Here is a 16,066-nt window from a genome sequence, read left to right as displayed (position 1 = left end):
TTAGATATTTGTATTCAAATTTCATTTGAACTAAAAACACTGAATTTCGCACAGGCCTCAGCAGTTATTTAGCAATTATCTACACATTCCATAAAAAGTTATTCAAATTCTGCTAAATTTCTTATCTCAATAGCAAATAGAAATTAGACAACTCAAGTTAGACCAAATGACTAGTTGCTCTTGCAGTTCACCCAGTATGATTCCATCCACACTGATGGAACTAATTTGCCTGATTTTCACAATTCCAAATATTTATCTAACAAACAAAATTCAGCAGTTTGAATGTGTAAGTACTACTGCATACTTATTTTACATTTCCTACCAACTAGAAGTAAACAAAAAAATATTTATTCTTAAAAAATTTATTTCAAAACCTTTTTTTGGTAATACTTTTTTCTTCCCAACCATTTTTAATTCTGATTTTTCTAACTTGTTACAAAAACCTTAAGTAAATATCACTTGTTTAATTACTTTTCTTATTTAAGAACATGAAAACCAATCACCCAAAACTTTACCCCTTTTCCAATAACCTTGCCTTCGCAGATAGCAGTGATGTATTTAGCAGAATGAGACAATTGTGATTTTGTGCAATGAACACATTAATTTTGGCTCGTAAAATTTTGCTAGTATAATTGGCATAATTCCACGATCCAGGATTCTACAGATCAAAACCTAATAAATGCAAAAATAGCTAAATAACATTTTTTGTTTGACAATGGATGAATCACTTTTTTTTCCTTAAGGTGCAGGATTACTTACACTGATTGTATATGAAGGCTGATATTGTGCAAGCGATCATGATATACACACTGGTTAAGCACTTTGTACAAAGTTTTTTCCTTTAACTGTACACAGAAATTCATAACTGTACATAATCCACCGTCGCACACAACTGCATTGCTGGATGGATTGTGACAATTACTAAGTGGGATTATAAGCAGGAGCTGTAAGTACCCACATACGTTTTACAAGAAGGCATCAATAAATATTATACATTATTTTTTTTACATAAATTTTTTACGTATTTTATTAAAATTAATTAATTAATTAATTAATTCTCAAGCATTAACAAAATAACAACTAGAAATACGTGTTAATTTAATATCATGCACAACATGAGGAAAAAAAATCACATGAATGATACTACCGAAAATGTAAACTAAATATTCAATATATGTCATTAAATTGGTAGTAATATAACAACCAATATGAAAATGAAGTGATTAATATTATAACTGCATTGAATTTGGAGCCACATACTTCCAAATAATTAAAATATAAATAATAATAAATAAATAAAAAATAAATAAAACATAAATACAGACTATTTTTACAATTGCAAAAACATGTTCAGACCACCCTAGTATTTTTGTAAAATGACATCAATAGTTAACAACCTAAACTGATAATGCTGATTGAATGTAAACTGCCTAAGATGCAGTGTACTGTTTGTTTTGTTAAAATATTGAGGGAAACAAACTACATAAAACCAGCTAACCCGTTCATTCAGTATTTCTGAAAAATTATGATGAAATGTAGTAATGTGCATGGTTAATTTTTGATCACGATTATTTAAGGTACAAAACTAAAGTAATAAGTACAAATATTGGGCAAGTACATCTTTAATTAATTAAAGTTGACAAAAAATTATTGGATGGAGCCAAAGTTCTGCATACTACATGCTGGTAGCTGTTATTATTTTAAGTAGTTGTGCATAAACTGTTTTTTTTGTATTTACGTTCAAGGTTTGAATATCTGCCCACTCAGTTCTGAAAGATTCTCAGTGACTATCACTGGAGCTCCACTGAAAGCTGTGCAAGATCATTCTCACAAAAATCTCAGGTTGATGGCTGCCTTGTACATGACTTGTTGAATACATCCAACAAGTAAATTTCAGAGACAGTGCAATTATTTTCACCCCCTGGCAGGTATTCCTGTCATTAATTTAATTCAGTATTTCTTTTTCACCTACCATTTATATTAGCATACCCTGACAGGAATGGTTTTAGCAAGCGGCTAAGAAAGTTCGTGGTCAAAAACCAGCTGTAACAAAATTACCTTGGAAATTTAATTTAATAGTTTTGAGAACCTTCAAGTCCAATTCGCTTTTCAACTTTGGTATTAACTAAGAGCATGCAGTTTCGTTTTTACTGTTTGTATCATAAAATTCTTAACTTGTACGATATCATTCATAAATCTCTCGCCAGCAGTGTCAGTACTCAAATAAAATAAAATAAAGCCAGGGGAAAAGTAATACATCTTAGCCATTCAGCTTTAAAAATTTCACAAAAACTAATTACATAAATAATTCTTCGTTAGTAAAAAAGTTTAACCTTACCGTCGTAAGCGTGCAAAAACACAAGATATGGGTGCGATTATCTATCACTTACTTACCGTGTGTCAATTTACCACAGTTGATTAAAAGGAAACCATAAACGAAAACCAATTTAAAAATAAATAAGACTTACTAAAATATGCGTTTTAGTTTTCGGCAAGTCACAGAAGGCCAAAGTTAAACACCCATTACACCACACAAACACAGACAAACAACTAAAAACTCTGCGGTAACACAAAAACGAGGGGGGGTTGAAAGAAACAAAGCAGGATGTTAGCGTTGGTTCTGGGTACTCGCAGCACACGCAACTGAATTGTTTCTACCTTCCGAGGAAGTCGTCGTTTTGGACTCCTGGGAACCCTGGATCCCAGTCCCAGACTTCCAACGACACAAGCTGTTGATTAAGGGACGAAACCATCGCCTCCGCGACCCCGACAACACACGGCCATTGTTAATACCACGACAGCAACAGTCAAGAGAGAGACACACACAAACACTCCCTAAGGGGTCGATCACACGTTGCTACCACAGAGCTGACGAACCCAGGCAGCAGACACACATTTTCTTCGTCTGATCTGCATTTAAGTTTACAACCTAGCCTGGGTCGACCTAGGTCAATATTAACAAAGCTTTATAATGCTTTGGTGGTTATCTCAGGATACTCCCAATTTTCTCATGTTACGTTAAAATCACATTCGATTTTATTAGTTAAGAATAAAACTAGAAAATGAATGTTAATATGCATCACTCATCCGGTTAGACTAGTACACAACCTGAAACCCACCAAACCAAATAACATAAAAAAAAATTATTACCACAAAGCCATGTCATAAGAACAAAGAACCAGTATTAGACAAAATACTAAGTACAAATGAGACATAAGACTACCAAAACCACTAGCAAGAAATGAACCACAGATGAGGCTTCATTATCTCAAAATATTGAGTTTTATTACTAATAAGTCTCTACTGACGAGACTTTTTAACCCTAACATTTAAAACTTATAGGAAATAACATGCTTCATTTTCAAAAGCATAAAAAATTACTGTTTCCATACTGTTTTCTTAATGTAGGTTCACAAGATATAATGATTCACAAGATATAATGATAAGTAAAAGTTGGTTTTTACAATGAAAATTTGGTTAGCTACAATAAATTTTTTTGGGTAAAGTTGTTTTAAAAAAATTGCAATAAATACAACACTAGCTATTAAAATACTCAAAGTATGAATAAAGGATGTCATAATTGACTCTCTATTCATCAACAGCCTAGATTATTAACAGAATTAAACTGATTATTAAATGATCAAGAATTTAAAGGTGCATTTCTAAAAATTCCAGTTTACCTACTTTTTATAGTTAATATTAGTAATGTGTTGGCTATAAATCCCGTAAGTCTGGATAATAGAACAGATTGGTGACATATCATAATTACATCAAAAATAATATGTAACTAATATAGGTATTGTAAATACACTACAATAAATTGTAACTATGCAATTATGTAATTTTGTTAACAGGTAACCAGATTCATTAGAATTGTAATAGTGAATGAAGAGTTGAACTTATTTTTCCCCCCCATCATTTTAATTGAAAAAGAGTGAAAAACTAAGAAGTTAATAATTTCACCTTATAAAATAGAATTAATATTATATTTTCTTGTATTTTTTTAAAATTAATGGTTTTTACCTTAGCAAATAGTCATAAATAAAATAGAACATACTTTGACCTAAAAAGTAATCTTATATATATATATATATATATATATATATATATATACACACAGGTAGTTAAGTTATAGTTATGTTTTGATTAAGTTGCTACATAGTCAATTCAATAATTTACAAAAGTAACCAACAATATAAAATTGAAATTATTTTAATGAAATAATTTTCAAAGACTCAAATATAGAAATGAAGTGCTTCGGTGGATTTGTACGTCGCCTGGACAGTGGCGATTTAAACGGACTTCAGCAGTGACCTCTTGAGGCATCAAACATTTTGCAAGGCAACGAATGTTGCAAACCAGGCATGTAAACGTACAAATGATGGGGGTTGAACACTTCATCAACATCACATCAAAGTTATTCTGATGAATGATGATGTGAACGAAGCAGCAACGGAATGCCTCCGCGGGGGAACGGGAGCGTCTGGAGAAAACTCAGCGGCTCGTGGCAAGTTTGAAAACTGGCGAAAGTTAAGTGTGTGTGACCCCGCCAGGAATCGAATCCATGTGGTCGAACCACAGCCACTCTCGCCTCTTTGGCAAAGTCAGCATCAGCTCCGCGGGGCTTTACATTGTCGTGCCAGCGATGCAAGAGTATAACACTTTGAAAACTGAAAGTCAGCACCTACTCTTATGATCGAGCCCTACACCTGCAACGCATTATCTTTCGTAGACTCCAATATGAGAAGCAGGTGTGAATTAAACCACTGCAAGGTTGATTGGAAGAAAGAAATTCTAGGGTTGTTTCCAATAACAATAAGCAATCATTAGCCAAGTTTCAAATAACTAACCTATGCTGATTTGGGAATGCAATGTCTCTAGTGCTCTACTACCAGGATACTCAATGTACCAATTTAAATTTGTTTAGTGAACACTTGGCTACCTGCCAAGAATTTAAATCATCACAAACAAAAAGAAAACTAAGAAAGACTAGATGAGCACTTACAGTGCTACATACAGTAAAATCTTGATTCAGAGACAACCCAACCTTTCACACAACCTTAAGAAATAGGGACACCCCAGATTTCACTTACAGCAATCACAATGCACATTCACACTTAATTGAATCTTCTGGCTCTTCCTTCACAAAATGTAAACAACAGTAAAACACCTGAATAACTGTGATGCAGCAATTAACTGTCTTCTTTTCTTTCTGGTTTTGTCTTTTAAAAACTTGTATTGCATTCTACATTGCAAAAAGCTTGTCATTTTCATTCAGAAACTACTGTGTAAATACTGCCCTTGAAAAAATTGATTTGAAACATTGGGTGAAATTATTGTTAACTGGAAATAAGGCTGTAAAAATGTGTATATTGATATAATAAAAAAAAGGGATAAAATAAAAAAATTGGTTGTAAAAAATAAACATTTCAACAACTTCAACTCCAACCCTACAATGTAAATTTTATATATTATATAATTACGTATAAAAATTTTAACATCTCTCTAAAATTACATTAATAAATAGGTAAAATAAAGGGTAGAAGAAAAACTAAAACAAGTTATCGATAAAAAAAATTGATTTAGAAAAAAAAAAAAAAAGAAACTGTTGTACATTCTCAAGGAGACGTGTTATTTACACCTTCAACCTGCAAAACAAAACAATCTCTTTTGACACAAGTGAAACAGTGAAACGTTAATTCAGTCGCAGACAGCATACGTGCTAAGAACTGTACCACCACATCACCCACAACCTCGTTAGGGTCAAACAAGGCAAAAAGCGACAATAACGCAGGCACTGATGCACCTGCGAACAAATAAGCATCATCGTCACCGCTGCAGGCCCAGGCTGTCATGTCATGCTGTGGTCAATGAAAGCTGAGATGCAGGCGTGCTCGTGCTTACATTATAGCTAGTCCACCAACATATCATAACATCCAACATGTCAGAACATGCCATAGTTCAACGTAACTACAAAGTACTATACAGCAAACATATCTAATTCTTGTTCCTTGCAACATAGGCTCTCTCTATAAAGAAAGAAAAAAAAGAAATAATTATGATGAATACACCAAAAGATGTCAAGAGTAATAATTAAACAGAAATCATAACACAGAACAGCCCATCTGTACCATTTTCTGTGTTCAATTATAATATTATATATACAAACTTAACCACTTACCTAATTTACAAAGAGTAAGAAGTTTTTGTGCAAACTAACTAAATATTTTCTAAAAAGATACAGTAAATGTGAATCAACAAATGTTAAGTTTGAATGTGAAATACTAATTCTGAATTAGTCCAAATTAAAAATCAGGCTTATATTATCAAATGCAAACATGAAACATATAGGCCAAATTCATTTTTTACGCAAAATTGAATGTAGAAATAAATAAAATATGAAAGTACTTAAATGTTTTTGAAAAATTTACATCTGCTTTAAGATTTGTAGAATTAATAATGTAGATACTGTATACATTCAAATTTCTTTCACACAAAAATTTTAAGAAATTTTTTTGAATAACTGTTTTCAATTTTTTTTATCAGATTCAGTAGCAAAACAGAACAAAAAGATTTTTGAAGTGAAACTTCTTTGGGTGCAATGAGAGTAAAATCAAGGCCAAATTGGAATCCATGTTTTTGTGAAACGTTTCTGACGTGAAAAGGACAGAGAATAGATACTCGGCCAAAGAGATATAAATGTTGCTGAGCTTATTTCCATTCTCATTTGTCCCCCACCCAAAAAAAAAAAATAGAAACGAGAGAGATAGATGAACAAAAGAATACACAGAGTGTAAGCGCATGCACTTGTTTCAGAAAATAGATATAGGTATCCCATACAGTAGGCTGTGAGTGCCTCAAATTTTATATTCGCTACCAGCGTGCTCGCGTTCCCCTTGTTCAACCAGCAGCGTAGAGAGCGCTGTTGAGACAGTCCCTGCATTTCCCGCGTAGATAGCGCTACCTGTTATGAATTTTATATTACGTTCAGAGATTTGGCGTGTTCCAAATGGCAGAATTGTTTGAACAAACAGTACCAAGCACATATTTTTTATTGTGTGTGTATTTCAACAGTGAGTAATATTTATTGTTAAATTATCATTATTAGAAAATTGCTTTCTTTCTGTTTCTCTCTCTCTCTCTCTGCCGTTTTACCCCTTACGATATACCTACGAGTCGAGGTTTCAATTTCCAAAGAAGTTTCACTTCTATCGCATGTCCTGAGTTACAGGCGCTCTTTTTTCTTTTTCACCCAAAGATGCAGGCAAGTTTACATCGCTACTGTCTGACCACCATCTCAACGTGACTTTGAGCTGGGGAAAGGAAGTAGGTCATAGTTTGACTTTCAAGAACACAGCGTCACATAACGACAAGTTACTTGTGTAATAATTAGCAAACACTTTATCTATGCAATAAATGTTTTATGGCAAAGGCTCATTTTATGCAGATAATTACCAACATGCTTTAGGTTTGGTCACATGCCATGTTGTTTTGTTAATTTTTTCATCATTATTTTTGTTTAAGAGCTATTTTAAAATTTAAATTTATTACATTCCTTGAAACTGGTGCTGTCACAAATATTTTCAACAGATACTCAGTAAGTGTAGTACAGTAGATGTAAACGGCCATGCGAATCTTTTTAAGTACTATCACTTCCGCGACATTTTACAACCATTATATTATTCTGGGGATATCTAGTGACTGACAGTGATAAATGGAATAAAAAATTTAACATATAAACTATTTGGCAACAAAATTTACAGCCATAGGAATTGCCCCCAAAAAAAAATGACATGAAAATACATAGATGGTGACGCTGAGCATAAGAATTTTTTTGGATTTCTGCAACCACGGAAAATTATCTCTTCAATAGGGCATAAGACACTATAATTCTTCGTCTCCAACACCCACACTGTGCCACTATAAACCTGACAGGGCTAAAGAGTGGTGCCCTGAAAGTTAACAGATGGTAACTTGCACAACATTCTGTTTATTCTTTTCTGATGATTCCAAATATCCAATCTTGATTAAAGTTTTTTTTTTCAGTTTCATCAAAAACTTTTTAAATGTTTTAAATAAACTTAGTGCTACAAAAAAAAATTTAACACAAATAGTAACCTCTAATTAGGGCTGAAAAGTAAAGTACAGTATCACTAATTATCTGTAATGCTACAAAAGAGGAGCTGAAAATATTAATAAAAGCAAAGAAGGAAGGGCTACCATTCCAACAACGGGAACTACTTAATTGAAAATATTAGCAAATACAGTGAAAGGACTTTAGACCTGCATCCCATGACTCGGCACTTTCTGTAATTCAGCAGCAATCAAGATGCTTGCCTTCAGATTTTTTTCGGATGAATTCCAGCTTTTGACCTTGGCCTCCAGCTCCTGATATTTTTATTTCAATCAGAGTTTACTGTTACTTTCAGTTTTTATTTCAGTTATAGATGGGGTCAAGTCCCGATTTTCTCGAATCCGAATCCCAAAATCGAATCCCAAAGATTACTTCAAATAAAACCCCCAAATCTGAATTTAGGTCTCAAGGATCCCAAATAAAATGATGTACAAGAAAAGAAAAATACACACAATAGTGTTGAAAAATTTAATCCTTTAAATGTTTTATTCATGAAATAAGTTTCCAGAATTAATTCATACTGTAATTTTATTTATATAATTACGTGTTAAAAATTCAATATCTTGAGGAATGGTAACATGATGGGCACGAAGAAAATAATTTACCTAGTAAACTTCAAAGGTTACCGGCACTGAAATTTTCATTTACTTTAATATTTTTTCTTTGAATCTTTTCTCTCAAAAATATCAAATCCTTCGAATGCTAAGAATTTGATGGTATTTGAGGATCCAATTGGTCCATCCCTAATTTCAGTACAGTGTCCTGTTTTCCAGTGGGTTTACGTTTCACATTCAGTATTCCCGTTAAAAAAACGTATTCACGTTAAAATAATCCCGCAAAAAATCGCTAATCCCGGCACGGCTACGGTCCTTTCACTGCACTGGCCTACAGAAATGAAGGGAATTGTGTGTCCTGACACACACTGCAACATGGATGGTGAGCTGTGAGTAAGAAACCTTATGCCTACAGTTACAAGTACGGACGCGGCACAGCCGCGATTGCGGGGCGGGGGAGGGAGAGGGAGGGAGGAGCGGGGGGTGTTAATGCCGGCAGGTAGGTAAGGTCGTGAAGAAGGTGCCCCGTCTCACCTGCCCAACAACTCATCGTCGGCCACATCGTCGGAGTCAAACAGCTTCACCTCGAGCGTCTGGCCCTGCGCCTCAAACACCGTGCTCTGGGGGGTCACAAGCAAGCACACGCCGTCACAGCCACGGCACGGCACGGCACACAAGAGCCTCGCTCGACACTGCATGCTCCACTCACTGGCATCGCACTACCGCAGAGGCGACCGACTCGGGGGGCAAAGTTAGGTCGTGGACCAATGTCACTTCGAAAAAAAAGGATGGCTTAAAACAAATGTCATGCGTTAGCAAACCACACAACTGCTTGAAAAAAAACTCAAAACAAACAAGCAACATTTAATTAGTTAAAAGATATGTATGGAAGCCGAAGTTGGCAGAATAATGAATAATACAATAAAATAATTTTCAAGAAAATTATGGGGAGGAAATAAACACAAATAGAACAGGAGCCAAAAGACCACTAGATTGTACAATTTTTTTATTTCATTATTATCACTGCGCTGTAAATGAATGCTTAAAAAGCAGACAATACAGAAACTTGCCCCACAAATTTTACAATTTTTTTTTTAAACTGGAACCTTAATGATAAAATGTTGGACACCCCCGCCTTAAAACAAAATCGCACAGCATAAGTGTGTTACGGCTTCAAGCATGCATTACCTTCATTCTAAAGCTGCAACTTTCAAAACTCAAGTACTAAATAGTCACCTCTTTATTTATAAAATTAATATTAATTGTTTTATTAACACCATCAATACTAATTTAAAAACTTACATTTATCACATTTATTGTTCACGACATATTTTAATTCACATTAAGATTTTTCCATTATACTTTGATAAAGATTTGTATGACAAAATATATGAAACAATAACTTAAATGAACCATGTATAGTAATCATGAACAAATATCACAAGGTCCTCCTCAAAACCAGAACACAAACATAAATTAAATTTATGTAATATGCTGCTGAGATACCTAACTACAATGTTATTATTGTACGAGGTTTGTTTAAAAAGTTCCTGACCGCAACATGAAAATGGCAGCACTCGTCAACAAAAATTAAGGAATGTGTGTGCGCATGCTTTCTAATATACTCTCTGAAACTGAAGCCATTTTGAACGTGCAGTTATCTTTTTAACAATTGTTTGCCAGACTCTCTGCAAAATAGTTGTTTAAGAAGGTGAAGGCCTCCTCATTTGACAAAAATCTCTGTTTTCCGAGCACAACTTTTAGCCTGGGAAATAAAAAAAAAAAAAAGTAAATTGTGTTTAGATCAGGTGAGTAAGGAGGGTGGTCAAGTAATTCAAACCACAACTCGTAGATTTTCGCCATGGCGACAACTGAGATTTCAGCTAGTGCATTGTCTTGGTAAAACAACATTTTTTGTTTCTGCAAATAAGAACTTTTTCTGCAATTTCTGCCTTCAGTTTGTCGATTAATGATGCGTAGTATGCACCTATCATGTTTTCTTTTTCTTTTTTCAAGATAATTAAGACAGTTTCAAGACTATCCTAGAAAAAAGTCACCATCACTTTCCCAGCTAAAGGAACAGTCTTTGCCTTTTTATTTGAGCGGATTCCTCCTTCGCCAGTTTTTGGTTTTGCAAACGTTCATCATCAGCCAAGCTGGTACAGCCATGTTTGAATTCAGCTGCCCAAAATATCACTGTGGTGCACAGTCCCAGTACGCAGTGTCCAACTCGTCTTTAATTTGCGCAGGCGTATTTGCCTTTCAAAATCAAATATTCAATGACAGCTTGATACTCCATTTTACATTTTCACAAAAACAAGTGCATCGACTCACACAAACTATTGTTAAAAAAACAAATATTGTCCAAAATGGCTGAAATTTCAAAGAGTACATTCCAACAAATTACCCAACTTTTGTTTACAAGCACTGCCATCTTCATCTTGAGGTCAGAAATTTTTCAGGCAAACATCGTAAAATTGGAGCATTAACAATACGCTAAAATCAACTTCTGTAAGAAAAACTGAGTGAGTTGTTATCAAATATTTTGCTTATAAGCAGAACTCTTTCAGATCAGCATTAAGTAAAAGAAATCACATCACTCAAGCATATGCATTTGCTGGCATTGGCTAATTTATCATTCCAGCAACAGGCATTAAAAACAAATAAACAGCCTCACTTACCTGACACATGGAGCACTAAATTGGATCGGCTGTGGGGTACAAAGTAAAATATCTTCCAGCTTTGCAAATACATAGCTACAAACTTTTGTAAGATACTAATAATAATTTAATATTTTTCACAGACATGGAAATAGAGACCAACAGTAATTATTAAATTTTAAATGGCAGGTTTTCATGAGTTTGGAAAAATACTATTAATCTGTGAACACTATAATTTACTAACTACTCCATCAATATACAGATGCATGCAAGGTAGAAACTGATGTGAGTACAAAAATGAAACTACCTATTTTAATTCAATGTGGTGAGAATGAGTAACCTTTTTATATATTGCCAACCAAAATCTGTATGCATAATTTTAGATCATTTCACTATCATAATAATATATATATTTAATTTTGTAATTTATGTTGTTATTGGGTCTCCCATTACAGACTACTCTTACGATATCCAGCATCAAAAATTTATAAAATGAACTTAGCAGGTCAAGTTACTGAAACTAACAGGGTCACAGATAAATCGCTTAGCCTGAGACGTATTAAAAATCGACTGAAATGTGTGTGTTCCTACGTAACTGAAGATAAATTAAACTGGCCGGCGATTCCAATGGGGCATTTTCTTATGGCACTGATAGAATTTAAAAAAAAATTATAAAAATTAAAAAAGAAAAACTGTTCTGTAAATAATCAGCACCACAGTTCCTGAAATTAAATCAAATGTGTGAAATGCCACAATATGACGAGAACAAGCATGACAAGACTGCTGTCAAATTTCCAAATCTGAAAAAAAAAAAAAATTACAAAAATGAAAAAGTAACGACTGCCGCACAATCCCACGGGAGGAAACGGCGCGGAGCGGCTCACCTCGCACCAGAAGTCCCACTTGGGGTTGACGTTGTTGTCGATGATGGGGGTGCGGAACTCCTGCGCCCCGAGGCTCACCACGGCGTAGGGGTCCGACTTGCCCTTGCCCAGCATGCTGATGTCCTTCTTCATGAGGTGCTTCGCCTCCACCACGTGCACGCGCAGCACGCCCTGTGGAACGCACGCCCGCCGGCTGCAATAGCCGTGCCCTCGACCGGGTCCACACACACACACACACACACACACACACGTGCACGCGTGTTGGTATATAGTAATATATGTATTATGTTCTGTAGATCCCACATGGCATCTAGCACTCCACAATAATAAAACCTTCAAGTATACTTAACAAACCACACACATACAATGGGAAAAACTTTTCTAACTTATTAAAATAGAATATAAATTTAAACATGAAACAGTGTGTACGCAAGAATGGTATAGAGTATCATTTATCCGACCTTCACTTATCAATCATTCCACTTTCCTTTTATGAACGAGTATTGAATTTACGTTTCGCAAAGAGGGCTTACGTGTGTTTTTTGTGATATCTTTGTGCTTTTATGGGTCAATACAGGTGCAAAGTTGCTGTTTGTTTAGTGACGTTGATGGTGTCGACAACTTAAGCATACACTGTTTTTTTTATAATATAAAAATTAGTTTGCCGGAGGTTTTTACTATTAAAAAAATTGGTTTTTTCCATGATACTATCCAGAAGAGAAAAATTATTTCCCCGAAGTTTAGGAATGGTTTCTTTCCCGACTCTTATCCCGAGTTTTGGGATCCCGTCCACCTCTAATAGAAATTAAAAGTCATTTATGAAGTCAGGGTGGATAACAAGGGGTTAAAACACAAAAAATAAATTAATAACTCCCTTAGTAGTCACACCATCAAATTGTTCAAATTATTTGTATAACATATAATTTTTATTTTAAACTTTTGTCTAAAGTACTTTTTTACAATACAGACCATTATTTAAAGGGGTTGGAATAAGAACATAAATAAAACTTTCCTATAATGTACATTACTGAATCCATTCTTATTTATGTTTAACTTTCAAAATATTGTCTAAGACTTTTGTTCAAATAAATTTTTATGTAACCAACCATTACTGCAAGGGGTGGAAATAACAAAGGTTGAAGGGAAAAAAAATCATTACTTTTAATAGATATACAATCAAATCCTTTATAATTTATTGTATAAATCCTAAATTTTATGCAAAACTTTGGCTGAAATAATTTCTGATGAAACAAATTATTACTGTTTTAAACAGGGGAAACTTCTTTAGTATCAAATTTGTTCGAATAGATTTCAAACCATCTTAATATCATTGTAAACCTTGGTGCAAAACAAATTTTTATACGACCACATTACAAGTGCAAGGGATGAAAAATAGTGTTTAAATGTAAAAAAAATTGAATAACTACCTTAGCTGACATAATATGAAATTCCCTTTAAATTATTCAATGCTGGATGCATTGAGTTAAAAACTTTCATAATTTTTTTTGCAGTATGGAAAATGAGACACAGTTTAACAGATCATTTTGTAATATTGGAGAACAATAGAATGTAATGTACATTAAGTTCTTAAAATGTTCCAGAAAATTACAGCAGTTTCCAGAACTTTTCCAGAAGAAATAGATAAGTTGGAATCTAGCTACGCTTGTTGGCTGTGCCAAAAGGGATTTTTTTTTTTACTTTGTAAAATAAGTGTAGTTACAGCTTAGCTGAGAACAATATTTGCGATTCAATTTTTTTAGTATTTTAAACATCCCATTTGATATTCGCTTCACATAAAAAAAACAACTAGTATTCGCACAGGTCTACTGAGCGGTCCTTTATTTTCAAGACCTTCCTGACCTGTAGGCATCCTGGTACTTTAAAATGACAGTCTTCAGCGTTACCTCTGGCTCTGGAATCTTGAGCAGCCGTGCTGGGACCAGATCGCTCAGCTTGATTGGCAACTTGTTGGGAAGCACCATCATGTTGGCTATCTGCTCCACGACAACTCTACGCAGCAGGTCACTGGAACCAAACAACACAGCTCCGTCGCACACCGTTCGGTTCCCCACGCATCAATTAACTTTTCTCAAACTGCATTACAGCCAATCCTAACACTAAGAGTATTATTTCATTTTTTAGGGTTGCTACAAGCTTAGAATTTAAAAATTCCCTGGATTTTCCAGGTCTGAATCGACTAGTTTCCTGACCTTCCAGACACAAAAAAATCCCAGGGTCCACTTGGTGTTGCTTTCTAGTGCAGGGGAAGTGGGGGGAGGGAAGAGGGGAAGGTTGTATATAGGGATTGCAATCCGGCACCAATTCCAATATGGTCGGATCCTGCCGGCTCTCCATCAATCCGGCCGGATTGGTCACAATTAAAAAATATTTTTTCGTTCCAAAATAATCTGTATAAAAGATGTTTAAATGAGTGTATTAAAAGTTTATAAAAACAGACTATTTATTTCTTAGGAAATCAACTTTATTTACTCCTGTATAATACTTATAATTAAGCAATGATTACGAATAAAATCAAATGAAGATGTAGCCATGGCATGGTGGCTGGTGGCAGTCTCCATGTGCAAAGCTGAAAAATACTGCGGGTTCTACAGCATTTACAGATTGTCTGTGCTAGCTCAGTACAAATTGTCAAATTTGATTTGTACAAGTGGTTGCTAGTTGGTTCACGACTACATTACATGTCGCGTGGTTGGATTTTGACTTTGTCCGCAAAGTATTTTCTTTGCCCAATTTTTTGATTATTTCTTTAACACGTATGAATGTATTAGTTTTTACAAAATATTCAGTGATTTCTGAAGGAAATTCTATGCATCTGTTTAAAACTTTGCTTGTATCTTTCTTGAAGATTTGTTTTTCTCAACTAAAAAAAAAAAAAAAGACATTAAATTAAAAAATATATATTTTCAGTGCTTCACCGCATTCATAAAATTTTGACTTGAAAACATTACTTACTAGTCCATGTGAATCAAATTTAGTCCATGTTTTTTATTAAACGTTTTATCATTTTTTGCGATGTCTAAAATATGTGGAAGCTGTATTTTCAGATTATTTATGCTGTCACAAGAAAATTTTCCAGAAATATTTGGTGATACCCCTGATTTTTCCAGGTATTCCCAGATCCATTTTAAATTCTTTGTTTTCTATACCTGTAGCAACCCTGATTTAAAATGACACAACATCGAACTACTTACAACGGCAGATCCCACTTCGAATTTTGGGGAGGATTTATGGCTGTTAGGGAATACTTCCCAATTAAATATGTGAAACAAAAATTTGAAAAATAGAGCCCTTTAAAATGCTATTTTAACAAATTTGTGACATCTTGAAAAGTCATAAAAAACTATCTTTTTTACATGATATATTTTTCATTGGGTTAAAAAGAATTACTGTGCAGCAGCACTAAATAATATAAAATAATATAATACAAAACATTTTACATTTTACAAAAATATTGAACAGACTTCAAAGATCTGGTGCTGATTGAAGATTGTTTAACTTTTTTTTAGTTTTAAGGGAACTATGAAAGGAGATGCATCGTACCAACTGTGATTTATTGTCCGGAATGAATGACTTAGCTTAATGTCTCGTCATTGAGATCAATGGAGAAGCTGAGGTGGAAGAGGGAACTATGAAAGGAGATGCATCGTACCAACTGTGATTTATTGTCCGGAATGAATGACTTAGCTTAATGTCTCGTCATTGAGATCAATGGAGAAGCTGAGGTGGAAGAGGGAAGTTGAGGTGAGAATGGACTATTGAATGAATGAGGGGGGGAAGCAGAAGCACTCAGAGATACCAAACGGCTCGCCGGTT

General features: G+C 34.3%; 1 protein-coding gene across 2 annotated transcripts in view; it reads right to left on the bottom strand.

Moving 5' to 3' along the window:
- LOC134539694 (extended synaptotagmin-2) overlaps positions 1-16,066 on the bottom strand; it is a 48,332-nt gene that overhangs the window by 26,103 nt on the left and 6,163 nt on the right. Inside the window, exons 7-9 of one of the 2 annotated variants that reach the window (XM_063381904.1) lie at positions 14,137-14,257; positions 12,233-12,403; positions 2,659-2,756 (exon numbers count right to left, since the gene is read on the bottom strand). In XM_063381904.1, the coding sequence (XP_063237974.1) occupies positions 2,659-2,756; positions 12,233-12,403; positions 14,137-14,257 (390 nt within the window). Of the gene's footprint in view, positions 1-2,658; positions 2,757-9,222; positions 9,309-12,232; positions 12,404-14,136; positions 14,258-16,066 lie in introns of both variants that reach the window. The other variant, XM_063381905.1, reaches the window with a different exon arrangement.

This window comes from Bacillus rossius, chromosome 15 (genome assembly GCF_032445375.1).
Source record: "Bacillus rossius redtenbacheri isolate Brsri chromosome 15, Brsri_v3, whole genome shotgun sequence".
NCBI classification, from domain to species: domain Eukaryota; kingdom Metazoa; phylum Arthropoda; class Insecta; order Phasmatodea; family Bacillidae; genus Bacillus; species Bacillus rossius.
This window is presented reverse-complemented; position numbering and strand designations above follow the sequence as displayed.